General features: G+C 55.7%; 1 protein-coding gene across 2 annotated transcripts in view; it reads left to right on the top strand.

The window, feature by feature from the left end:
• The window catches only part of RPS6KA2 (ribosomal protein S6 kinase A2), a 223,538-nt gene that overhangs the window by 154,282 nt on the left and 44,756 nt on the right, over positions 1–24,500 (top strand). For both annotated transcript variants that reach the window (XM_052645466.1, XM_052645464.1), the window contains 7 exons: positions 768–848; positions 1,948–2,027; positions 5,399–5,505; positions 8,143–8,180; positions 10,167–10,309; positions 13,386–13,456; positions 16,720–16,808. In XM_052645466.1, the coding sequence (XP_052501426.1) occupies positions 768–848; positions 1,948–2,027; positions 5,399–5,505; positions 8,143–8,180; positions 10,167–10,309; positions 13,386–13,456; positions 16,720–16,808 (609 nt within the window). The remainder of the gene's footprint in view (positions 1–767; positions 849–1,947; positions 2,028–5,398; positions 5,506–8,142; positions 8,181–10,166; positions 10,310–13,385; positions 13,457–16,719; positions 16,809–24,500) is intronic.

Here is a 24,500-nt window from a genome sequence, read left to right as displayed (position 1 = left end):
AGACCATCTTCCCTGCCTCCTCAGAAATCTGAATGGGACGTGGAACAAAGGACTGGTTCCAAATTGGGAAAGGAGAACATCAAGGCTGTATACTGTCACCTTGCTTATTTAGCTTATATGCAGAGTATATCCTGTGATATGGTCGGCTGGATGAAGCACAAGCTGGAATCAAGATTGTTGAAAGAAATATGAATAACCTCAGATATGCAGATGACACCACAATTATGGCAGAAAGCAAAGAAGAGCTAAAGAGCCTCTTGATGAAGGTGAAAGAGAAGAGTGAAAAAGCTGGCTTAAAACTCGACATTCAGAAAACTAAGATCATGGCATCTGGTCCCATCACTTCATGGCAAATAGATGGGGAAATGGTGGAAACAGTGACAGACTATTTTCTTGGGCTCCAAAATCACTTCCGGTGGTGACAGCAGCCGTGAAATTAAGAGACGCTTGCTGCTTGGAAGAAAAGCCACGACCAACCTGGACAGCACATTAAAAAGCAGCCCCAGCGGGGTGGAGCCCTGGGACGACCCAGAGGGGTGGTGCGGGGAGGGAGGTGGGAGGGGCTTCAGGATGGGGAACATGTGTACAGCCGTGGCGGATTCATGTTGATGTATGGCAAAACCAATACAATATTGTAAAGTAATTAGCCTCCAATTAGAATAAATAAATTTATATTAAAGATAAATAAATAAATAAAGTTTTGTGTTCCACATTCTCCAGAACCTGAGTCCTGCCTTTGAAAGTCTTCATTTTTTTTTGTCTTGCAGTTCGGGACCGAGTCAGGTCAAAGATGGAGAGAGACATTCTGGCCGAGGTGAATCACCCGTTCATCGTGAAGCTTCATTATGGTGCGTGTGTGTGCTCAGTCGTGTCCGACTCTCTGCGACCCCAGGGACTGTAGCCCACCAGGCTCCTCTGTCCGTGGGTTTCTCCAGGAAAGAAGAGTGGAGTGGGTTGCCATTTCCTACTCCAGGGGATCTTCCCGACCCAGGGATGGAACCCAGGAACCCACGCTGCAAGCAGATTCTTCACCAGCTGAGCCTCCAGGGAAGCCCTGCATTTCTAAAACCCCAACATTATAAGCTTCTGGCCTCGATGTTCAGTAAATGAAGTTTCCAAGTGTGTGGGAAACTTCACACACTTGTCAGTGCCCCTTCCAGCCAGACGCCCTGTGTGCGACACAGACGCCACGTGACAGGCCAGCGGTAGCATTGGACTGATCATCTGGTGGCCGCGGGCATTACTTTCTCTTGACCCTCACGCGCCGGCGGACCCCTCTGACCGAGGCATCCCCTTGCTCGTGGTGGGTGGGGGCGGAACTGTGGACCACAGGCCCCTACCTGTGGCCCTCGGGGCCCAAACCAAGGACACGAGCCCCATGGCCCCCAGGTGCAGTAGCCAGGCTGCCCCATCCCCAGTGCGGCCCTCAGAGGAGGAACGGGCGGTGGGCATCCTTGAACCCTGAGCTGCCCCGAAGCAGCTCCATAGAAGGACAGGGTGGTCCCGGACGGTCCAGTCGCCCTGCCCCTCCCCAAGCAGCTCACAGCAAAGCCGACCCTCCAACGAGACCCAGGTGGCCAGTGTTCCCAGAGGTGGTGAGCGCCCAGGGACCTACTGACACTTTTCCCTGCGTGTCTTTCTGTCCCCTTAGTGATTAAGAAAGGAAAGAAGCGGAGGGAGTAGGAAAGGAAGAGAAACAGTCTCCAGACTGTTCGTGCGAAGCGCAGGCAGAGCCCTTTGCTGTGGGCCCCCTCTCCCCGAGCGCTGCCCCCCACGCTGTCCACCCTGCCCCAGGCCTGCATCTGAAATGACTCGGCGTTATAGACCACACGGTGCTGTCTGAGCCAAAGACAGACGGGCTCCTAGCGCTCAGCGCGGGCCCCAAGGGGCTGACGGCCACCCCAGGCACTGCGACCCCAAAACGCTCTTACCTCTCTCCACCCGCAGCCTTCCAGACGGAGGGGAAACTCTACCTGATTCTGGACTTCCTGCGCGGAGGGGACCTCTTCACCCGGCTCTCCAAGGAGGTACACGGTGTGGGCCGGGGGGCTGTGGGTGGCTGCCTAGAGTCTGCGGGACGCGGGTGGGAGGAGGGGGCTGTGTGTGAGTGTGCATGAGCACTTGCATGCGTGCTGGGTGGCGTGTGTGTGAGTGTGCAGTATGCGTGTGCACATGTGATGGCGGTGGGGTGTGTGATGTGTGTATAGGTGTGTTACTTGTTTTAAAGAAGTCTCGCAAGTCACACGGAGAAGAAGTCTGTTGTCCTGGAAGAAAGTGTTCGTTGCTCAGTCGTGTCCGACTCTTGGCGACCCCATGACTGTAGGCCGCCAGGCGCCCCTGTCCGTGGATTTCCCAGGCAAGGGTACTGGAGTGGGTTGCCATGCCCCTCTGCAGGGGATCTTCCCAACCCAGGGATCAAACCAGGTCTCCTGTCTCGCGGGCAGATTGTTTACTGACTGAGCCAGCAGGGAAGGGTCTTCAGAAAAGAGACTTCCCATGACCCCCGTGGAGTTCTCGAGCCACCCTGCGTAGAGCAGATGGAAACTTGGTTATGTTACATGGGAAAGACTATTTCACAGGATCTCAGTTTCCACTGTAGGAAGATGCTGTTAACACGAGGACCACTCTTCCTGGGAGGGGCGTCTGGGGCGTCCAGTTAGGGCTACACAGGGGAGACCTGCATGACCCCCAGCCACTTCACAGCCCCGGGGCTTATCCTCGCCCCCAGCACCTGACTTGGGAACTTTCCAGAATGTCTCGCGGCTCAGCATGGGAGCTCTCTGGCCTCTGCTTCATGGGATGGGAAACCCAGGCTCCTGCTCCCGGCAGGGGTGACTCTGGGCTTTCCGTCCTGATGATTCCGTGCGGTTCCCCTTACTCAGAAGAGAGGGCGGCAGCACTGGTGACGACGCACCAGCAGGTTTGCGACCCTCTGATGCAGCCTCCCCCCAGCCGCGGGGTTCCTCTTGGCCATAACAGAGGGTTCAGCTGCCCGCTCCCTTTCCTCACCGCCCACTGTCACAGCAGGCGAGCCGTCCACCCTGCGTGACACTCCGAAGTGGGCAGTCAATCACGGTGGCGCAGGGTGGGGTCCCCGAGACCTCAGGCTGCCCTGTCCGTCCATCTCCTACCGGACCGCCAGGTCACAGCACAACTGATGTATCGGGCTCTTTGCAATATAGATTGAAAGCATGGCTGGGAGAATCAGGTCCAAGTTCTCCAAAAGCCCTCTGGGAGCAGGTCTCTGGTCCCTTAACCTGCCTCCCAGCTGAGCTCAGTGTCCAGAGAGGCTGGATCACTGAGGCTGGCATGTCTCGCCTGGCGCCTCTTGGTCTGCTCCCCAGCTTGTCTGCAAGAGTCAGGCCACATCTGGTGCGACACACCCTGTTGTTGGGCTTCTGGACCAAAAAGGCAGCGACGATCAGCAAAAAACCCTACCGTGGCTCCCAGTGGGAACACGTAAGATTCCTGTAAGACCTTCTGTCTCAGAGCTGAAGTGAAGCTGTCCAGTGGGCTCAACTGGGTCTCAGAGTTCACGGACACACGGGAAATGAACGTTACCCTAACCCCAACCGTACGTGCAAAAGTATTTTCTTTCCATTGTTTTCCCCGAGTCCACTGGACGGCATCCTTGTGAGTGTCGGTCTCAGCACTGACTCCTTTGAGAACTCACATCCGTGGGTGTTTCATTCCCAAAGAGAAACTCTTTGTCATTTGAACTTGGAGGCCATCCTAAGCTGAGTCCCAGGAACAGCCAAGAAAGGGAAATGGTGACTGTGAGCCTGGACTGCAGGCACGCCCAGGTGGTTATGTCCAGAAGTGGGGACGGTTGGGTGTAGGAGACCCCGACAGCCAGCAGCATCTGACGACAGAGAAGCCCCCTGAGCGTGTTGGCCAATTTAGGGAAGAAAGATCCAGCCAGGGAAGGGGGTGGTGGTCGAGCGTGAAGACGGAACAAGCGATTCCAGAGGCTGGAGGGGTGGCAAGGGTTGGCGGGACCCTGATGCTTCCCTCCAGGACTTGGGGTGCATGTCCCAGCCCCGCTGGGAGGCACCCCATTTGTGAAGGGGACAAGCTCCACCTGCACCAGCCTGACGTCATCACGTTCTTTTCCCCAGACGACCCTTATCCTGGCCCCAGCTTCCTGGGCAGCCTTCTGCTGGTGCGTTGATTTTCAGAGGGAGTTCAGCCATGCCATGGGTTTCTGCTCTCTGTGATGCTGACTTCTCACAGTGCAGGTAGAGAATGCTTTCTGGTAGCATCCAGCTTGCTGGTGAGATGACTACAGAATTGCGTGCTGGTCCTCACAGCCGCCATGGACAGGGAGACCGTAGGAGGCAATGACCTTGAGGTCTGCTGGGCGCCATGGCCTCGAGCGTGTTTCAGCTGAGCCAGGATCCCTCTCCCACCAGCCTCCCTGAGAGAGACACCTGCCGACACCACATGAGTGGGTCGTGTTGGTGGACTCGTCTGCTTCAGAGAGACAGCGGCTCCTTGTCCGTAACCCGAGGGGTGAAGATGTAAGGTCTGAGAAAGAAATGAGATTCAAGACGTGATCTCAGGAAATCTTTCAGGCCTGTTTATGTCGACCTTCACAGCGTGGTTTAGCTGGTTGTATTATAATAAAATGGTACATCCCAAGCAGAGAAGACGTCTTGAGAGTCCCTTGGACTGCAAGGAAATCCAACCATTCCATCCTAAAGGAAATCAGCCCCGAATATTCATTGATGCTGAAGATGAAACTCCAATACTTTGGCCACCTGATGCGAAGAGCTGACTCATTTGAAAAGACCGTGATGCTGGGGAAAATTGAGGGCGGGAGGAGAAGGGGACGACAAAGAATGAGATGGTTGGATGGCACCACCGACTCAATGGACATGAGTCTGCGTAAACTCTGGGAGTTGATAATGGACAGGGAGGCCTGGTGTGCTGCAGTCCATGGGGTCGCAAAGAGTGAGACACAACTGAGTGACTGAACTGAACATCCCAGGCACTTCTATTAAAGCATAAACCCAGAAACACACTCCCAAGCCACATGGTTTGAGGGGCAAGAGAAGCTAGAGGAGAGAACCTGGCCCAGTGTTCCACCCACAAGTCGAGTCACTTTGTGAGAAGAGCCCCCAGGTTCACTGGTCCTGAAACTTTGACGAGAACTCAGTCTTCTGTTGTAGGAGCTGGAAGAGCCTGGTCAGGGCCACGGTCTGCAGAGCGGAGCTGGGCTCAGGGTTCAGGGCTCAGGGCTCGGGGCTCAGGACTCGGGGCTCGGGGCTCAGGACTCGAGGCTCAGGGCTCAGTGCTCGGGGCTCGGGGCCCAGGGCTCAGGGCGGGCCTCAGGAGCAGCGTCCCGCTCTCTACACCTGGCGGACCGAGCAGGCTGAGCCTCCTCTGTCTCCTGCAGGTGATGTTCACGGAGGAGGACGTCAAGTTCTACCTGGCGGAGCTGGCCTTGGCCTTGGACCACCTGCACGGCCTGGGCATCATCTACAGAGACCTGAAGCCAGAGAAGTGAGCAGCCCCCGCCCTGCAGAGACCTCACTCTGTCCCTGTTCCCCTGTGCGCACACGTCAGGCCGGAGGCCGGGGACGTCCCGGTACCACCTCCACACACAAGGGTTCCACCTGCTTGCCCCCCGAAAGGGGCCAGACGCAGGCATGGCTTGTGCTGAGAGGTGTGGGATGGCCCTGCCTCTTCCCCTTGACCCTCCAAACTCCTCCCACCCAGGAGACAGGCCAGGCTACACCCCTGTGGTTCAGGGGAGGCTGGTCAGGCTGGAGGTGGCCTTCCACCCCTCCAACCACACCTGCTGTCCCCCTTAGGTGGGGCCTGTCCTGCAGGGGGCACGTCCCCCCCACACCTCCTCCTCCAGGCTGGCCTCTGGCCCACCTCCACCTCCAGGTTCTGGAAGCCCTTCAGCTGCCCGGGCCCGTTTCTAGGGGAGAGTCAGCTGAGCTGCTCCAGGCTCTCCTGAAGGACAGTGGGCCAGATTCCCAGCCCAGATCCCAAGCAGATTCCTGTGCCTTTGGCAACAATCATCTGTGATGTTGTTTCTAGGGCATCTTGCTAATCCAGTCTAAATCTTTCTAAAGCCCCCCACATAGTAATGGTCTTATTTCAGGCATTCTCCTGCTGTTTTCTGTGCAGAGCTGACACAGTCCCCACTGGGAAAGGAGGGGTCTACAGGGTGCGGTTTTAAGTTCAGTGGTCTCTGCTGCAGAGTTGGTGATTTCTCAACCCCCTGAAGTGGTCGACAACACCCCCCACCCCACCCCCCTCCCCCCGCAGACTGAGGTCCACGCCTGCCGCTGGATAAGGTGGGGCCTGGCGGGACCCCAAGGCTTGGGACGCAAGGCAACCCAGGCCCCGAGGGCACAGGAAGTGAATCTCCCCGCCTCATTCTCCGTCCCTTACTCCTTCCTCTGCCGTGACCTGAGAAAAACACACAGTCAGCTCTGAGACGCAGCCGCCACTGACGGAAGCACCTGGGTTTGCCTGGGGGCCAGGAGTGTTTTGCACGCCTCTGATGCAAAGTGCGTTTTCCTGAGACCCACGCCCGGCATCAGCCTGACCGCCCGCCGGGCAGGGCATCTCTGGCCGCACGTGTAAATGATGAATGTGTGAATAACCGTGAAAGGCCCTCTCCTGAGTGTCCCCGCGCCCTGCAAATGCTGCCTTCTGACTGCGGGTGCTGGGCCACCATCACCCCTCCTCTGAGCCCTGGGCCCCCCGGAGGGCAGCACCCCGAGTCTCCCTCTCGTGAAGGGTCAGGGAGATCCAGCAGTTAGACGTGGTGATACGTCATTGCAGGCTGAAGAACAAGGATTTTTGTTGTCAGCAAGAATTAGTAGGGAGTTAATCTTGAAAGCTGCTCACTTCTGGGGCAAAGATGAAGTGTAACTGACAAGCAAAGATGAGAACGTTTGCTTCTTTCACTATAAACTGTCATCTCACTTACATGCTGTAAATTTTCCTGCCCTTTTCCATGAAATAGTGGTGTTACTTTTAATCCCATGGCTGATTTGTTTTAGTTGCGGTAAGGTGAATATAACATAAAATGCACCATCTTGACCACCTCCAGTGGCACAGGTCAGTCGTGTCAAGAACACTGACGCTGTTGTACATCACCACCCTCCATCCCCAAACTCCCCATCCTGCAAAACTGACACTCTGTCCCCGGGGAAACACTACCTCCTACCCCCCGCTCCCCGTCTCCAAGGACCTGACCGCTCTGGGTCCCCACGCAAGTGGCATCACATGGCGTTCATCCTGCTGTGACCGACACTGCCCTCAGCCTGGTGTCCTCCTGGTGACCTGTGTCCCAGCTTCCTCCCTTTCCCAAATGTGTTTACGGGTCCACGTGTTAATCCTCACAATCCTCATCCTGGTCTCTTTGGAGCTGGGCTGACACCTCCCAGAAGCTGGGAGTGCAGGGTTTAGTTACAGTGAAGAGCGAGACGGGACGACTGGAAGCCCCCAGGAAGCCATGGGCTGCAGCCTGGAGCAGGGCCTCCCTCCAGCCCTTCCGTGCGGCCTGCGGGAGCGAGCCCGGCCCCATGGCAGAGAGCTGGGGGTGGCAGGACGGGGCTCCCGGTGGGGGTCCCAGGTGGCCCGCGCCGGCGACGAGGGCCAGAGCCAGGGGACCAGCCTGAGGTCTCACGGGCTTCCCTGGAGCTCGGGGCTGGTCCCGAGAGACGGGACGGGGCTCCCGGGGAGATCTGGGGAGAGGGAGCGGGCTCCGCCCAGCCAGCGCCCGCCTCGGGACAGGAGATCCCTGAGGGGCTCTGTATCTACACAGCTCAGGCGCTCCTGGCCCATCTCAGCCCTGTTCTCACAGGGCAGGCAGTCCTGGGGGCGGGGGGCAAACCGTCCCCCCGGGCTTGAGACGGTCTCAGACCTGCCGTCCCCGCTAGCCTGGTGAACAGGCACAAGGACACAGGGGTGCCCCCTGCCCCCATACCCCGAGCATCTGTGCATGCCCGACCCAGCAGGAGCTGCTGACCAGGGACGCAGCGGCCGGGAGGCCAGCAGGCACCTCCCCCTCTGGCATGGAGACTGCTCCCCGGGGCCTGGGCGGGTCCCCTGGGGTCCGCGTGCCCTCTCGCGTGTCTCATCTCAAAGCATCTGTTTTCTTCCCCTTTCTTCCAGCATCCTCCTGGACGAAGAGGGGCATATTAAGATCACAGGTGTGTAAGTCTCTCCCACCCCTCACTGTTGACTTCGTCCCGGCCCTGGTACACGGGGCACCAGCCCAGGCCCTCCGTCAGCAGCACGTGCACACGCGTCCCTGTGGCCGCGGCTCCTTCTGGTCTCCTTGGGGCCTCTTCTCTCCTCTGGGCTGGCTCACCCCGCTCCTGATGCCCACCCCGCCCCAGTGCAGAGTACAGAGTAACTTCTCTCTAATGTCAAACAGTTAGGCTTTTTAAGTTTCTCATGAATTATGCATGGGAATGGGGCACTAGTGTGACAGACCCTTCAGGAGGCACCCTAGAGGCGGGGGCCACAGGTTGGAGGGCACCTGCCGTGCCCACTGGTATGGCTGCTACTGAGCCCACTTTGGCCTGTTGGTGCTTCTGTGCTGCCCACACGGAGGGCAGCAGAAGAGACTAACACGTACAAGCTGGAACCTAAACCTGACTTCTGCACCCGGGTAAAACAGTCCCAAAGTGCCAGCCAGGCATTTCATGGAGATTTAAGGTTCTGCTAACACCTCCCTGGGTTTCTCTGCCGAGTGAGGAACTGCACACGTGTGTTACATAAACCCCGCGTGTACACACGTGTACAGAGGTAGCTGGAATAATAGGGTTTTCTTTTGGCGTCAGTTCTACAAGGTCTTGTAGGTCTTAGAACCGTTCAACTTCAGCTTCTTCAGCATTATTGGTTGGGGCATAGACTTGGATTACTGTGATGTTGAATGGTTTGCCTTGGAAACGAAGAGAGATCATTCTGTCATTTTTGAGACTGCACCCTAGAACTGCATTTCGGACCCTTTTGTTGACTATGATGACTACTCCATTTCTTCTAGGGGATTCTTGCCCACAGTAGTAGATATAACGGTCACCTGAGTTAAATTCACCCATTCCAGTCCATTTTAGTTCTCTGATTCCTAGAATGTCGATGTTCAACTTGCTATCTCCTGCTTGACCACTTCCAATCTGCCTTGATTCATGGCCCTGACGTTCCAGCTCCCTATTCAGTACTGTTCTTTGTAGCCTCGGACTTTACTTTCACCTCCAGACATCCACAACTGGCATTGCTTCTGCTCTGGCCCAGCCGCTGCGGTCTTTCTGGAGCTGTTTCTCTGCTCTTCCCCAGCAGCACATTGGATGCCTACCGACCTGGGGGGCTCGATCAGAGGATTTTGGCTTCCTCTGATGCAGTCATTGCCGTCTCTGTTATTTATTAGCGACCCCAAGTTAGTCATTTGTCATGATTTGTCATTTTGGCACAAATGACAGACAAGCCCCCGAGACTCTGATGTGCAGAGCAGGTTGCTTCGGTCATGAGTGTCAGACCCACGTGGGTGGTGGGGAGGCTGTCTTAGCAGCGGGCTCTCTCGGTCCTCACTCGGCCCGGGAGGAGGTGACATAACCTGAAGTTCACAGGTGATGAACTGGAGGGGTCTGTAGTCTTAGGACCTGCGTGCTCACTGTGTCCCCCACCCCCTCGGTGCAGTAACATGAGCGTGGCAGGAAGGCCCCCTTGGCTGGCTTTGAGGATGAGATCTGCGGATGGTGACGCCCAGCAGGAGCTCTGAAGCCCCGTCAGACTTGTCTGTCTTCCACTTTTTGCCTCACCACTGGGGGCAGCCTTCCTGAGCACCCTCCTGCCCGTGACCCGTTTCTGGTCCTTTCCTTTGGAACAGGGTGCTCTCCATGCCTGTCCATCAGAGCAACCCCAGAGCCTCTCCCCAGGCCACCGACATCCAGGGTGTCCTGCCAAAAACGGCCTCTGGGAAGTGGCGTCGGGCATCAGAACCCAAGCTCTGGGTGCCCTTGCGAGCACTCCTGGACGTGTTCATCCCGACAGAATCTGACGGGGAGGCGCGGGGCCTGGCTCAGCCTCTGCAGGCAGCGTGGCCCCAGGAGGGCGGTGGGGGGAGGGCTGGCCGGGCAGCCAGGGGTCTGAGCACCGCCCGGAGACTGAGTGCTGTGTGCTGTGTGTCCCCGTAGATTTCGGGCTGAGTAAAGAGGCCATCGACCACGACAAGAGAGCCTACTCCTTCTGTGGGACGATCGAGTACATGGCGCCCGAGGTGGTGAACCGGCGGGGCCACACGCAGAGTGCGGACTGGTGGTCCTTCGGCGTGCTCATGGTACGGTGTGCGCGTGGTGGGGCGGCACCCACAGTCTACAGGCGCCCGGGTCTCTGTGCCCCCGTGCGCCTGCCCACCCCCAGAGCGCAGAGATCCGGGAACAACCCAGAAAGACAATGCCCGTTGTGTGACTCATCCGTCCCTGAGCCTGGCATTTCCTGGCAGCCTCCCCTCTGTCCTCCCCAGGCTCCCAGCATCGGGAAACAGAGCTGGGATTCAGCTAAGGATACAGATGTGTGAAGAGTCAGACCTTCTTTATTCTTAACGCTCTTAACGTTATTTTAAAGGGTGCGGTCATTTCCAGATTAAAGATGCTCTTCTTATTTCAATCACAGAATCCCTCCACTTAGCCATAAAAGTCAGCATGAACCAAAATACACGAGTGGAGCATTTTACATCTCCGTCTAGAAACGTGGATTTTCTCCGGATCGTGTGTTTGCAGAGCGTGCAGCAAGCACCATCTAGACAGGGTGTCCTGTTGTCACGACAGAAGCGGTGCTGGCCCACACGGTCCTCCCGTCCTCGGCCTTCCTTGTCCCCTGCCCCCGTCCAGCCCCCCTGCACTGGGCCCTGGGCTGGCGGCCCCTCCACGCTTGCATGTCCTCAGCAGGAACCAGATCTCTGAGGCTCTTGGGTCTGACCCTGGATGGGAGAAGCATCGTGGCCTCTCCGGGTTGTCCAGCCGCCTCCCCCTTGTGCGTCTAATGAACGAGGAGAGCGAGTGATGGGGGTTCTCGGAGATTCCACGGAGGTTGTTCGGATGCCTCTTTCCAGCACACACCTCACACCCCGGCCACGGGACCTCTGGCCTCTGTCCTACAGGGTGTCACCCGCGTGCCTTCCGGCTGGCACCCAGGAGACTCACTTGGTCTCTAGGTTCTGGTCCCGCAGACTCAGAAGTGCAGGCTGATTGAACTTGTCAGCACAGACCCCTGACCTCTGTCCGCAGGGCAGACATGTTGAACCAGCTCGGGGGGCGGGGGTCAGTTCCCACGGCCTCAGCCAAGATGCCAGCACACGGGTTTCCGGAAGAGACCGCCCACTGTGCTGGGCAGCGCCCCCACCTCCAGAGTCAGTGTGATCTCTCCCCTCCAGCCACTCACAAGGAAGTCACACTGTGATGAGAAGACTGCTCCCCAAACAGAGTCACAGCAGATGAAGCAGGTTAACCCAGGCAAGGTGGTCGGCACAAGCTGCTGACCTCACGCAGGCCCCATGAGTGCTGGCTGCCAGGGCTGGTGATGCTGCGTTCTTGGTTATTTAGACGTCTGGTGGCCTCAGCTGAGACGCAGTCCGTCTTCACGGCAGAGGCCCCTGAGATGGGACCTCCAGCTGTCCCTTCCGACCAGCCGCTCTCTTTAGACACATCAGCGAGACCGTCAGGTTAGCTTCCCCCCTGAAAGGTAGCCGCCTCCATGGCTCTGCTCCCGTCCATGTGGGTGCTTCCTCGTCACCCTGTCTGGAGGGTGTGCAATGGGGGTAGGCGCGTGGTGTCAGCCCCCTCACTGCAGATTTTGCCAGAAGTTTGGTATCACCTTCTTGGCACGGGCTTCCTGGTCCCAGGTCGCAGCTCTGCATCTTCAGGAGCGATTCCGGTTCTTCAGCCTCCGTCCCCCTCTGTCCCCCTCCATCCCCCTAAGACGCACGGAGTGAGGTGGGCTCCCTGAGGACCCCCCGTCTTCCCCTTGTCCCTGGACCCTGTCCCTACACTCTCCAAGCTCTTAGGGGGAACACTGGGCTCACCAGAGACCACACAGCGGTTCCCCAGGGAGCCCGTGCCCGAAGCTCTGAAGTCACAGAACACCACGTGTGTCTGTGTACCAGATGTTCATCAGTGGCAGAGCAGGAGGCCGGCCTGAGCCTGGGGAGAAGGACCGTCTTAGCGGCCAGCACGTTACAGAAGACCGCACACAAGACCACACGCGGCAGAGCCACCTGGAGTTAGCGCTGTGAGGCTCCTGGGGGAGCGGGGACATGCTACCCACCTTGTCCACGTCTCTATATTAAGACAGCAGACATAAAATCTACCCCATGAAGATAAAATACACCTTACCTGCTGTTTTCTGGTCAAAATCATTGCATGTTTAATAAATGGAGAGACTGAGGGGAAAAATAAAGAATAGTGAAGACACAAAAAGGAAGATGAAATGAAAAACAACCGAGGGAGAAGAGGCGTGAGAGGCAGAGCGAGGAGAGAGGAGGGCAGGAGGCGACGCTGTGGCTCTGTGTCCTCTTGCCGCTTTGCCTCATCTTGGCTCATGAACACAAGCGTCTCTGCGAGGGTCTCCTGGGCATAGGGGAAATCTTCACAGGTCCCCAGCCCAGGAAGGTCTGGGCCCCGAGGGTCCACAGGCAGGGAGTGCAGAGAGGGCCTGGGCTCCCCGGCCCCCCCACCCCTGTGCCCCAGGAAATGGCCCCAGACTTTGGAGACAGTGGTCCAGAGAGGCCGGCCTCTCGCCCCTGCTGTCTGCCGCGGTCCTCACTCCAGGGAATGTCCGGCCACCCTGCTCTCGGGCTCAGGACACTCCGTCCTGAATGACCCACTTAGGGGCCCGTCTGCTCCACATTCAGTGTCTCGTGACCGCTGGGCCGGGGGATCACAGTCGGGTGAAGGAGGAGGGTCGTCCTGCTGATGACGAGTCTCGATGGCTCTCAGAGTCCACAGGGCATCCTTGCATTCGATCTGGACCGAAAGATCTCCCTCCCCTCCCCTGCCTCCTTGCTGAGCTGCTCCACTGCACCAGCCAGGGAAGGACAGGTCCTCAGTCGCCCCCGTGGAAGGTGTGTGGCCATGTCCTGCTGTCCCTTCAGGTTCCCGTCCTGGCACTGACCCCCGCCCCCTGCTGTGGAGCTGAGTTGGTGACCATGTCCATCGCCTGCCCATCCATCTCTGCACTGAACACCGAGGCCCACCGTGCAGCTCTGTTCTAAGCAAGCATGTGGGCCGGTGCCCGCACATAATTGACCAGGATTTTGAATGGCCACTTGAACTCGGGCGCACCCTGTCCGTCTGGGTCTCTCCACTGGGCAGTGGGGTTGGTCTGAACACTTGCTCCTGTTCTGTGTTGCTCTGCAGTTCGAGATGCTCACGGGGTCGCTGCCGTTCCAGGGGAAGGACAGGAAGGAGACCATGGCCCTCATCCTCAAGTGAGTCAACCTCCCACCTTGGGATCCACCGCAGCACTTGCTCGCCCCTTCTGATAGCAAGAGCTTCCATCATCGAAACCAAGAGTATCCAGTAGGCAATGATGGTAGTGAGCACCCCTGGCATTTCCCTGTCAGTGGATAAAGTGAGTGGGGTGTGATTCTGATGAAATCTTCTATCAAAGAGTCTGTTTCCCATCCGTGAAGCTCATCAAAGTTGTCCCATGGCAGGGTCTTTAGACATGATGGCTGGTGACCTTCAGAAACGCAGACTCAGGGGCAGAGGGTGCAGGGGCTCCTGAGAGAGCCTCCCTAGTCTGCCTGTTGCCCGCTTATGCCGGGGCCTGAGCTCTCCTGCCTGACATGGGCAGGAGTCCTGTGTCCCGTGTGACTGAGTGTGTGCATGCTAAGTCGCTTCAGTTGTGTCCGACTCTTTGTGACCCCATGGACTATAGCCCACCAGGCTCCTCTGTCCATGGGACTTTCCAGGCAAGAAAACTGGAGTGGGCTGCCATTTCCTCCTCCAGGGGATCTTCCCGACCCAGGGATCAAGCCCTTGTCTCAGGTCTTCTGCGTTGGAGCCTTCTTTCCCACTACTGTCATCTGGGAAGCCTGTGACTGAGTGTGAACATAACTTTCTCCTTAATGTTCATGCAGAATATTTTACCATGAAAATAGGTTTTGCATTTAGAACCCTAGTTCAGTTCAGTCGCTCAGTCATGTCCGACTCTTTGCCACCCCATGAATCGCAGCACGCCAGGCCTCCCTGTCCATCACCAACTCCCGGAGTTCACTCAGACTCACGTCCATCGAGTCCGTGATGCCATCCAGCCATCTCATCCTCGGTCATCCCCTTCTCCTCCTGTCCCCAATCCCTCCCAGCATCAGAGTCTTTTCCAATGAGTCAACTCTTCGCATGAGGTGGCCAAAGTACTGGAGTTTCAGCTTTAGCATCATTCCTTCCAAAGAAATCCCAGGGTTGATCTCCTTCAGAATGGACTGGTTGGATCTCCTTGCAGTCCAAGGGACTCTCAAGAGTCTTCTCCAACACCACAGTTCAAAAGCATCAGTTCTTCGGCACTTAGCCTTTTTCACAGTCCAACTCTCACATCTATACATGACCACAGGAAAAACCATAGCCTTGACTAGACAGACCTTAGTCGGCAAAGTAATGTCTCTGCTTTTGAATATACTATCTAGGTTGGTCATAACTTTTCTTCCAAGGAGTAAGCGTCTTTTAATTTTATGGCTGCAATCACCATCTGCAGTGATTTTGGAGCCCCCCAAAATAAAGTCTGACACTGTTTCTACTGTTTCCCCATCTATTTCCCATTAAGTGATGGGACCAGATGCCATGATTTTAGTTTTCTGAATGTTGAGCTTTAAGCCAACTTTTCACTCTCCTCTTTCACTTTCATCAAGAGGCTTTTTAGCTCCTCTTCACTTTCTGCCTTAAGGCTGGTGTCATCTGCATATCTGAGGTTATTGCTATTTCTCTCGGCAATCTTGATTCCAGCTTGTGTTTCTTCCAGTCCAGTGTTTCTCATGATGTACTCTGCATAGAAGTTAAATAAGCAGGGTGACAATATACAGCCTTGACGTACTCCTTTTCCTATTTGGAACCAATCTGTTGTTCCATATCCAGTTCTAACTGTTGCTTCCTGACCTGCATACAGATTTCTCAAGGGACAGGTCAGGTGGTCTGGTATTCCCATCTCTTTCAGAATTTTCCACAGTTTATTGTGATCCACAAGGTCAAAGGCTTTGGCATAGTCCATAAAGCAGAAATAGATGTTTTTCTGGAACTCTCTTGCTTTTTCCATGATCCAGCAGATGTTGGCAATTTGACCTCTGGTTCCTCTGCCTTTTCTAAACCAGCTTGAACATCAGGGAGTTCACGGTTCACATGTTGCTGAAGCCTGGCTTGGAGAATTTTGAGCATGACTTTGCTAGCGTGTGAGATGAGTGCAATGGTGCGGTAGCTTGAGCGTTCTTTGGCGTTGCCTTTCTCTGGGACTGGAATGGAAACTGGCCTTTTCCAGCTGTGAAGCTGCTCGGCCTCATGACCTAGAACCCTAGAAAGAGATCTAACCACAGAACCAGTCTTTCTTCCTTCTAAACGCCGTTGTAGTTTGTTGGCTGCGCTGCATGGCTCCTGGGACTCCCCAGAGTTCCCCGGCCAGGGGTCGAACCCACGCTCCCTGCAGTGGGAACGCCAGGTCCTAACAGCTGGACCAGCAGGGAAGTCCCTTGCTGTAACTCCTTAAATGTGGACCGGCTTCATCTGAGCCAGATGTCAAATAGCAGTCCGTGGGAGAAAGAGAAGCAGGCAGAGGGCAGACGAGGGTGGGCAGGTGGCCCCGGGCACAGCTGGGCTCCAGGTCACTCCAGCCTTCCCTGCTTGGGAGGGGCGGGGGAGGTGGAGCGAGGCAGAGGGGGGCGCTCACCACACCTGCAGGAGAAGCCGTGAAGCTGCTTGGCCTCGTGACCAGCTCTCTCAAACTCTGCTTGCAGGTGGACCCACAACTTTTATAAAACCAAGAGGCACCTACAGACCTTGCATTTTTGTAGATCACACCATTTTATAAATAAGAGGCATCCCATAATAAGAGACATCCCATGGACAATGTTTCCTGTATCAGGGGACCTTTACTCTGATGATGTGCATAACTGCGGTCCGCTGTTTCTATTGATGGTCTCTGCTCCTTTTCATTCTAAGGGGGCATAAGACCTTTTTCTGGAGCTAGAATAATTTCCTCCCATCAAATCCCAGGTGTGAACTTACAGCCTGTCACTCAGGAGTGACAGCATTTCTGAAGGGGCAGCATCAGACTGTGGTCACGTGGTTCCTGAAGGGAGGTGGGGGGTGTCCAGGACCCCAGGGGGCTGCGAGGCCCCCCTTTTCCAGATGTGACCACAGACTAAGCTGGACACGGATGGGAGAATCCAGCTGCCTCATCAAACCGAGAGAGATTCCCAAAATGTCAGTAACGCCACTTGTCTCTCTAAAGCCTTTGATGTCATTGTCTCAGAAAACATAGTTAATTTCCATTTAAAATGTTACTTATGTTCATGAGAGCATTGCCGTTTATTTTTAGGGGCTTTATTGTTTTTTTAATGAATTATTAAACAGCTGCTGTGAATAGCTGCTATTGGTTTGATTGGATTTCTCTGTGGATGCTGACTGCAGAAACCCCGAGCACTGGAGCAAACTCTGGTCCCCCTTCGGCTTGTCCTTCTTCTCCTAAAATATGACTGCTTTTCAGAGCCAAGCTAGGCATGCCGCAGTTCCTCAGCGTGGAGGCCCAGAGTCTGCTGAGAGCGCTCTTCAAACGGAACCCCTGCAACCGGCTGGGTAAGCTCCCCTGACCCCTGAGCCACCTGGGGGTGATTGGAACGTGGAGGACATGCAGGTGTGAACCAGGGGGGAGCGGAGCTCAGGAGGAGCCCTGCGTGGCGGGGCCAGGTGAGGGGCTGGAATACCAGGACCCTGTCCCACCCGGCACTTCCTTGCTGTGCAACCTTCAGCAAAGGGCTGGCCCTCTCTGCACCTGGTTTCCCGACCTGTGAAGCGAGGGTCATAGCGGAGCTTCTTCACAGGGTTGTGAGGAAGACCTCCAGAGCCAGCATGGCACCTCACGCATAGGAAACACGCAGTGTGTTTGACAAAGGAAAGTGTGAAAAGCAGAGATAATCGGAGTGCACAGTTCTGGGGGGTGGGGAGGGCGTCTTTCTTTCCCTGCCGCTTGTACAGATAGAGTTGTCTGAGGCTCAGCCATCGTCCTGTGCAGTGCATTTTAACAGGTCTTGTTAAACTGGCTCCTGAGATCACTGCAAAAAGGCAGAGTGGGTGAGGGACTGTTGGGCTGTCTCTGGAAGGGCTGGCAGCACCAGACAAAGAATCAAGAAGCACCCAGCTGGGTCCTGAGTCCACGCCAGAAGCAGAACAAGAGAGAACCAGCTGTGGAGAAGAGGGACCTCTCTGGTCTGTCACCCTGAGAAGCCATCACGCAACCTGCCACCAGTGGATCTGCCGATGATCGAAACTTTGATTTCAGTACCAAGGTTTTGTTAGGAAAATCTGCCCAGTCTCTGCCTTGTCGTTTGTGAGTGCCGCAGCAAACTCTGAATACCTGTCCTGTTATGGATGCATATGTGAGCACCTGCCTCCTAGGTAGCAGGCACACCACTCCGCTCCCAACTGCCCTGCCCTTGGGCAGTGCCCAGGCATGGTCTCACCTGCCTAACCTCCCCAGAGGCAGAAACTGGAGTCAGGAACTAGAAATGAAGACATTAGCTCGTTTATCCACTGAAACACACAGAACGAACAGTTTGGTCTCATCTCTTGCAGCGATTGAAGAATTTTGCTTTGGGAGCCCCTCTTTTCTTTCAAATATCATGGTATCTGGTGGGGAGAATTCATGGCATTGGTGGGTGACTGTGACCAAACCAAGGGAGGGGAAATGTATTTGTTCATCCTTTGTTTTGGAAAAAGGAAAGAATTTTCTAAATTTACTTTTGTCTTAGACTTTAACATCACAAAAATCATAGTTTTCTAACCCAGAATATTGTTCTGTTATTTAGTTTGCATACCTGATGAGAGAGAAAGATGGATTGATCTCATTAGGTGGATAAATAATCATCAAATTATGATGATTTGCTACAGTGGAGCCTGTAGCAGCCTGGAAAACAGCCCATCCGTGGCCAGAGAATGCCCTCCTGATAATCCCTAAAGTGAATTATTGTAAAGGTCCAGGAGTTATGGACCATCCTGCAAGACCACTTCATATTAATGTCATAGGATGTGCAGACTCATATAAAGAGGAAATCATAGTCAGAATTATTACTCACCCAACTTGACCCAGGTCGGCTACTAAATTTAATTGCCTTAAATCTTTGGCCTACAAAGTGAAAATTATGTTGTGTAGATTAATTTTGCTCTACACAGGCCGCTCAATTAGAAGGCTGGGACTTCTTTCCCCTCTCAATTGTATTGAGCCTTTTTATTGACCCACCCCTCAAAGTCCTCTGGCCCTTTTGTGAGTTTGTCAACATCAGAAGATCTCACCTAAGCCCTGGGTCCTCTCGTCAATCTGTGGTTTGACCCCATCACCTTTAAGTCAGCCGAGATCTCTGTCTATTGATCCTTGAACTGTAGAGGAGTCCCGTCTGTCCAAATTTCTGCTCTTCATCTATGACCAACCTAGACAGCATTAAAAAGCAGAGATATTACTTCGCCAACAAGGGTCCGTCTAGTCAAAGCTATGGTTTTTCCAGTGGTCATGTATGGATATGAGAGTTGGACCATAAAGAAAGCTGAGTGCTGAAGAATTGATGCTGTTGAACTGTGGTGTTGGAGAAGACTCTTGAGAGTCCCTTGAACTGCAAGGAGGTCCAACCAGTCCATCCTAAAGGAAATCAGTCCTGAATAGTCATTGGAAGGACTGATGCTGATGCTGAAACTCCAATATTTTGGCCACCTGATGCAAAGAACTGACTCGTTGGAAAAGACCCTAGTGCTGGGAAAGATTGAAGGCAGGAGGAGAAGGGGACAACAGAGGATGAGATGGCTGGATGGCATCACCGACTCGATGGACATGAGTTTGAGCAAGCTCCTGGAGTTGGCACTGAACAGGGAGGCCTGGTGTGCTGCAGTCCATGGAGTCAAAGAGTTGGACACTACTGAGCGACTGAACTGAACTGATCAGAACCCTAGCCGTATGGGGTCAGGGACCAGCTTGCCCCAGGGTGAACTCATCCCAACTAATCACATTTCCACATAAGGTTTCCCATGAAGTTCTGGGGTTAGGACTTGACCACATGAATTTGGAGGAACACCGCTCAGTACCTCCGAGAGTGAGTCCATAACATCTGCAGTGGAAGAAACGGCAGAAGTTCCTCTGGTTGGTGTCGCACACCTGACAGGTGATGAGGCCGAGGCCCTTGCCCCAGATCGCCTGCTGGAGGCGGCTGCTGAGCCTGAGATGGTGTTTCCACCCTGTCGTCCCCTGAAGGCATGACATCCTCACCCAGTGAGTCTGAGTCTAGGTCCCCCGGCCACTGCTGGCCGCAGGCAGGCACTGTTCAGTGAGGGGCCCCCACACCTGTGGCAGATGCTGGGGACACAGGTCGGTGACGCCGCCTGAGAAACCCAGTCATGTGGATGAAGAGGCCAGAAATCTCGGGTGGGTTTCACCCCTGCCTTTTCCCTGCAGACCAGAGAAGGCTGAGGAGCCAGCCGAGGGAGCCCCCCTCCCCTGGTAGGATGCAGTACCCAAGGAGCAGGGGCGAGGCGGGGCTGGGGGGCAGACAGATGGAGGGGGCAGGCAGGCCCCCAGCCAGGCCTGAGGGGCAAAGTGCAGGGGCGAGGTGGGCCTGAGGGGACAGGCAGATGGAGGGGGCAAGCAGGCCCCCAGCTAGGCCTGGCAGAGGCTCGGTGGCCAGTGGGTGGAACAGCAGGAACAGGGTTGTTTTCTGTGCCATAAGTGGAGAGATCTTACTTTTATATTTGTCCAAAATGGAGTCAAATTTGTGTCTATTTCAACGATGGTGCAAGTGGACCCAGCAGCTGGAAGACTGGATTATTTGGGCTTCACCCTTGTTTATTACGCACTGTGGTTTGTTCAGTGATAGAAGTAGGCCCAAAATATACTGGCTGCTGTAGTCATGAGGGCCCCCCGGCAGGGCTGCCTGAGGACCTGGGGTGGCATCTCCAAGCCTTGTGTGTGTATTAGCCTGGGGGGCAGTGGGGAATGTGGGTGCTGGGCCAGAGAAACACCGCACAGAGTCACAGAGGGTCCTGTAGCATGCGAGAGCACGTGTGACCTCAGGTGGCCAAGGGGAGGGCCCGGGAGGCCATGCTGGCTGAACAGTCCCCAGGGCAGGACCCTCTGAGGATACAGCGAGGGGCTCTGGTTTCTCTGCCGATCATTCTCGTTGTGAATTAGAGAAGGACCCTACGGGGGTCCCTAGCTCATCCCTGTGAACATCTGCAGCTTCTCTGGAGAGTCCTGGGACATCCTGGGCTCCTGGAAGACGAGGCAGCAGGATCTGGAGTCAGACATGCTGCTGAGCATAAAACAGCATGGCCAGTAAGCTACCACCGACCGTCCGGGACACACAGGGGCAGGGCCATCCACCCGCGAGGGCTCTGCTCTTCCGGCTTCCGTCTCCTTTCCAGAGTCCATCTCCAGGGGCTATGCTCTCCTGATCTGGCTTCAGACACTGGCCACCCCGCTCTCCTGTCATCTCCTCCAGCCCCGCTGGCACCACCGAGACCTCGCGTGCTGGGCTGGCCCTTGATGGCTTGGTCATGATGAACACCCTGCCCCTCGCTGGGAGCTGACGGTTCCCCACCAGCCCTGAGGATCTGCGGGGTTGCCGCCCTCAGCCGTCAGGGCCCTGGGAGATAGAGCCACAGCCGAGCAAAGATTCTAAGCATCAGATGAAGAATCAAGCTGACCGAAGATACTTCAAAGCCAGAACAATGACTTGTAGATGACCTGTGGGTGATGAAGACGTAGAAAGGAGACCTAGAGTTCAAATCCTGGGTGGTTGTAGACTGGCCTTCAGGAATGTGCAGGTTTGATGGAGCGCAAAGTACGCGAGGGAAATAGCCAGACATGAGCAGATTGTGAACACGCCCAAAAGAACTAGAGAGCGACTCTGCGACTCTGAGACAACAAACACAGCACCAAATAAATAGTTCAACAGTCACGGAGGGCCCAGGGATTAAACATTTCCCCAAATTTTCTGTGGGCAGGAAGATTGAAGGAAAACATTTTTGGCAGATCCTCAGAACTTTTGAGGGATGATTTACTGAGAATGTGGAAGCTTGTCGATGATTAAGCCCAGAAGGAAATGAACAGGGTTGCCTTGTTAAAAAATGTGCAGGGGAAGGCTCCAGGTGACCAGGGTCAGAAAGGGTCAGGTCCCGGCGACAGGCCCAGTGCTGCGTTTACAGCCACGCTCAGTGGAGGTCGGTTCCCACGGATGTAATACCACCACTGGACCAGCACAGAGAAATCCAGACGTGGTCCAGAGAGCCACGTTCTGGAAGACGGTCCTCGAGTGATCACAACAGAAGTAATTAAATGTGGTACTTACTCGCGCTGCAGAGAGTAAGTGTGAATTCTTGAATCTGCGTATTTGGCTGGCGTGGGGGATCTTAGTGAAGACTCACTAAGCTACCTAGAGATTGCTCTTCTGTTCTGAATGTTTCCCTCCATGCACACATGCCTTTGTGTCTTCTTCCTGCCTCTGGGGACAGAGTGAGACTTGAGTGCATTTGGTGATGACCCCACGGCAAGTCAGCTGAGATTCAGTGACAAGCACAGACTCCCCCAGACTCTGCCAGGATGGATCTCTGCTCACTGCGTGTTTAAACAAAAAGGAGTTGTCGAGTGCAGAGTAGACTATGTTAACGTGTTTCAGGAGAGGATAAATAGAACTGGAATCCAAAATAATCACCCCACTTCCCCTAGGAAGGTTGACACAGGCTTCAGAGAGCTGCGTGCAGAAACTTTCTGATTTACGTTTCCCTCCTTTGGAATAGTTATAATTTTTGAGTCATAATGAAAGTGTCAGTTCACCGTCGAGTGTTTACTGAGGCCTAGAAGCACAAACATGGTGCAGAATCTCACTGCAGTGGAAGAAGAAGGTGCAGATAAAAATGTGCCCAAGAAAACCCAGCTGGTACAACAGAGACTTGTAGTTATACCAATACCTGTATTTCCTGTCTGTCTTGTTTTGTTTGGATTCCTGCGACATGTACTCGCAAATAATGAATGAGCATGAAATGCAATGGGTAAAACATGCAAAAAAGACCAGTGAAAGTATTTATCGCTCAGTCGTGTCCAACTCTTTGCGACCCCGTAGACTGTAGCCCACCAGGCTCCTCTGTCCATGGGGATTCTCCAGGCAAGAATACTGGAGTGGGTTGCCATTTCCTCCTTCAGGGGATCTTCCTGACCCAGGGATCGAATCTAGGAGGATTCTTTACCATCTTAGCCACCAGGGAAGCCCCCTAAAAAAGCTGAAAGTGTACAAATGAGGTGATTTTTCATTTTGCTTTACTCATGGTGGCCAAGTCTTTTTCAATCCTGTATTCTGGGCTTCAGCAAAGGAGGCCTGCGTGCGGGTGGGCACGAAGCCAGAACGTTCATTGTTGACATGTTCCTGCAGCTGCCTGGGCACCTGGGAGGACTGCCAGATGCTGGGGACGCCCAGGCTGGGCCAGCTCTCTGGACTCAGGTCAGGGGTTTCTCTGGAGATGGGCACGGACTTGCAGAGGGTCCTCAAACAATGCTGTTTCTCTCCACTACTGACAACGCTCCTGACACTAGACGCTCGGGGTTTCCACATGGATGGGCTCTCCCCGTCTCCACAGACACCCACTGGGTCCTAGGATTCAGCACAGTTCTGACCGCCCGAGTTATCCTGGACCCCAGAGGGTTATGGTCACTCCCATCAGACCCCCCGCCTCAGACACAAGCCGGGGGACCCAGGTCGTCGCTGTGCTTCCTGCTGACCGGGTGTAAAGCCAGGGTTCCCAGGACCACCGCCCCCCCCCCCCCCGCCCCCACCAGCTCTGGTAATTCAGAGAACCCATCCCAGACCTCAGGAAGGTCTCCTGTGACTTACTGATTCATTGCACAGGATGCTCTAAAAGATTAGATGAGGACTTCCCTGGTGGTCCTGGGGTGCAGTATCTCACTTAGTGGGAAAGGCCCCTGGTGTGTCTGCCTCCCTGGGTCCCTGGAGCGCAGCATTCCAGGTCTGACCCCTTCCTCCTGTTTATGGTCATTTGCATATCAAAGAGTTGACCAGCAGGTCCTGGAGGCTAGTGTGGTGACAGGGGCAGGGGCTCTTTCCCACTGTGCTGGCCTGGCCAGGCTTCCCGGCCAAGGCTGGACCCTCGCCCACCTAGAGACGACCTGATTCCGTGAGCAGCTTCCCGACGAGGCCCACAGCAGGCTGTGTCTCCTGGGAGGGTCCCCCGGCTCCTCAGGCTGGATGGTGAGGCTGGGTCGGGGGCTCCACAGGGACCACAGAGGCTTGAGGTGGCCACGCGCCATCTGTCCTCCTCATCTTCCTGCCTCCCTCCCAAGGACGAGACCTCAGGCTCGGGTGGGGGCCGGCTGAGTGGGGCTGGACCTGGACGAGGTTCTGCACTGGGGCAGGGCTGGGCCCCTGGAGCTCGGGGTGCCTCCTGCTCAGCCTGTCTCTTTGAGCTGGAAAGCCTTTTTCCCCTCGACGTGCAGCAGGAGCTGCGCTTGCCCACTGGAGGCGGCCCGCCACCCCTTCCCGCGTCCGTGGCGAATCCCGCCTTTGTTAGTGTTGATGATCAGCACGTATTCACTCCCTCAGACGTGGAGGTGCCGGCAGGGTTCACTCTGGGAGGTGTGGGGTCCGTGACGATGTGCGTCCGCCGTCAGGGGTCGGACGGTCCCGCTGCCCTGAAGTCCTCTGCGCGCCCCTCCCTCGGGCCTCGGAATATACTGTCAGCAGCAAACCGGGCAGAGGTGAAGCAGCAGCAAGCAACAGGCAGCTCTGTCGGTACTCAGGGTGCAGTGCTCGTGGGGTGCCCGCCACTCCCTGCTGGCCTGTCTCCAGGCTGCCCTCCTGCAGGAAACAGATGCCCCGGGCCCTGCCTTCCTCCCCGGGAGCCCTGGAGCCAAGTCTCTCTGGGCTGGGCTCCCCGCCGCCCTCTCCCGCATCATCTCATCCTTCAGGAAGGTCCGGCCTGCAGCTGGTTCTGATGGAGGCTGGGCCGGGCCTCCACGTCCTGGCCCAGCTGCCAGGGCAGCTCACAGCTACTGCTGGGGGCATCCACTCTGCCCCTCCCCCGCCCCCTCTCAGCTGGTCACAGCCCAGCAGGGCAGCGTGGTGGCCTCTGCAGGCTGTGAGGTGGGCAAGGCGGGGACTGGCAGGAGAGGGGGCAGCTGAGGCTGCTTCTCCCTGGAGGTCGTCGGGACCACCCTGCACGTGCCCCCCGGCACCCGCCTCACTGCTGCATGAGAGGGCGTGCAGTGGCGGGCTTGCACTG

Source organism: Budorcas taxicolor, chromosome 9 (assembly GCF_023091745.1).
Source record: "Budorcas taxicolor isolate Tak-1 chromosome 9, Takin1.1, whole genome shotgun sequence".
In the NCBI taxonomy this organism is placed as follows: Eukaryota; Metazoa; Chordata; class Mammalia; order Artiodactyla; family Bovidae; genus Budorcas; species Budorcas taxicolor.
The sequence above is the reverse complement of the archived record's forward strand: the minus strand, read 5'-3'. Positions and strand labels throughout refer to the sequence as shown.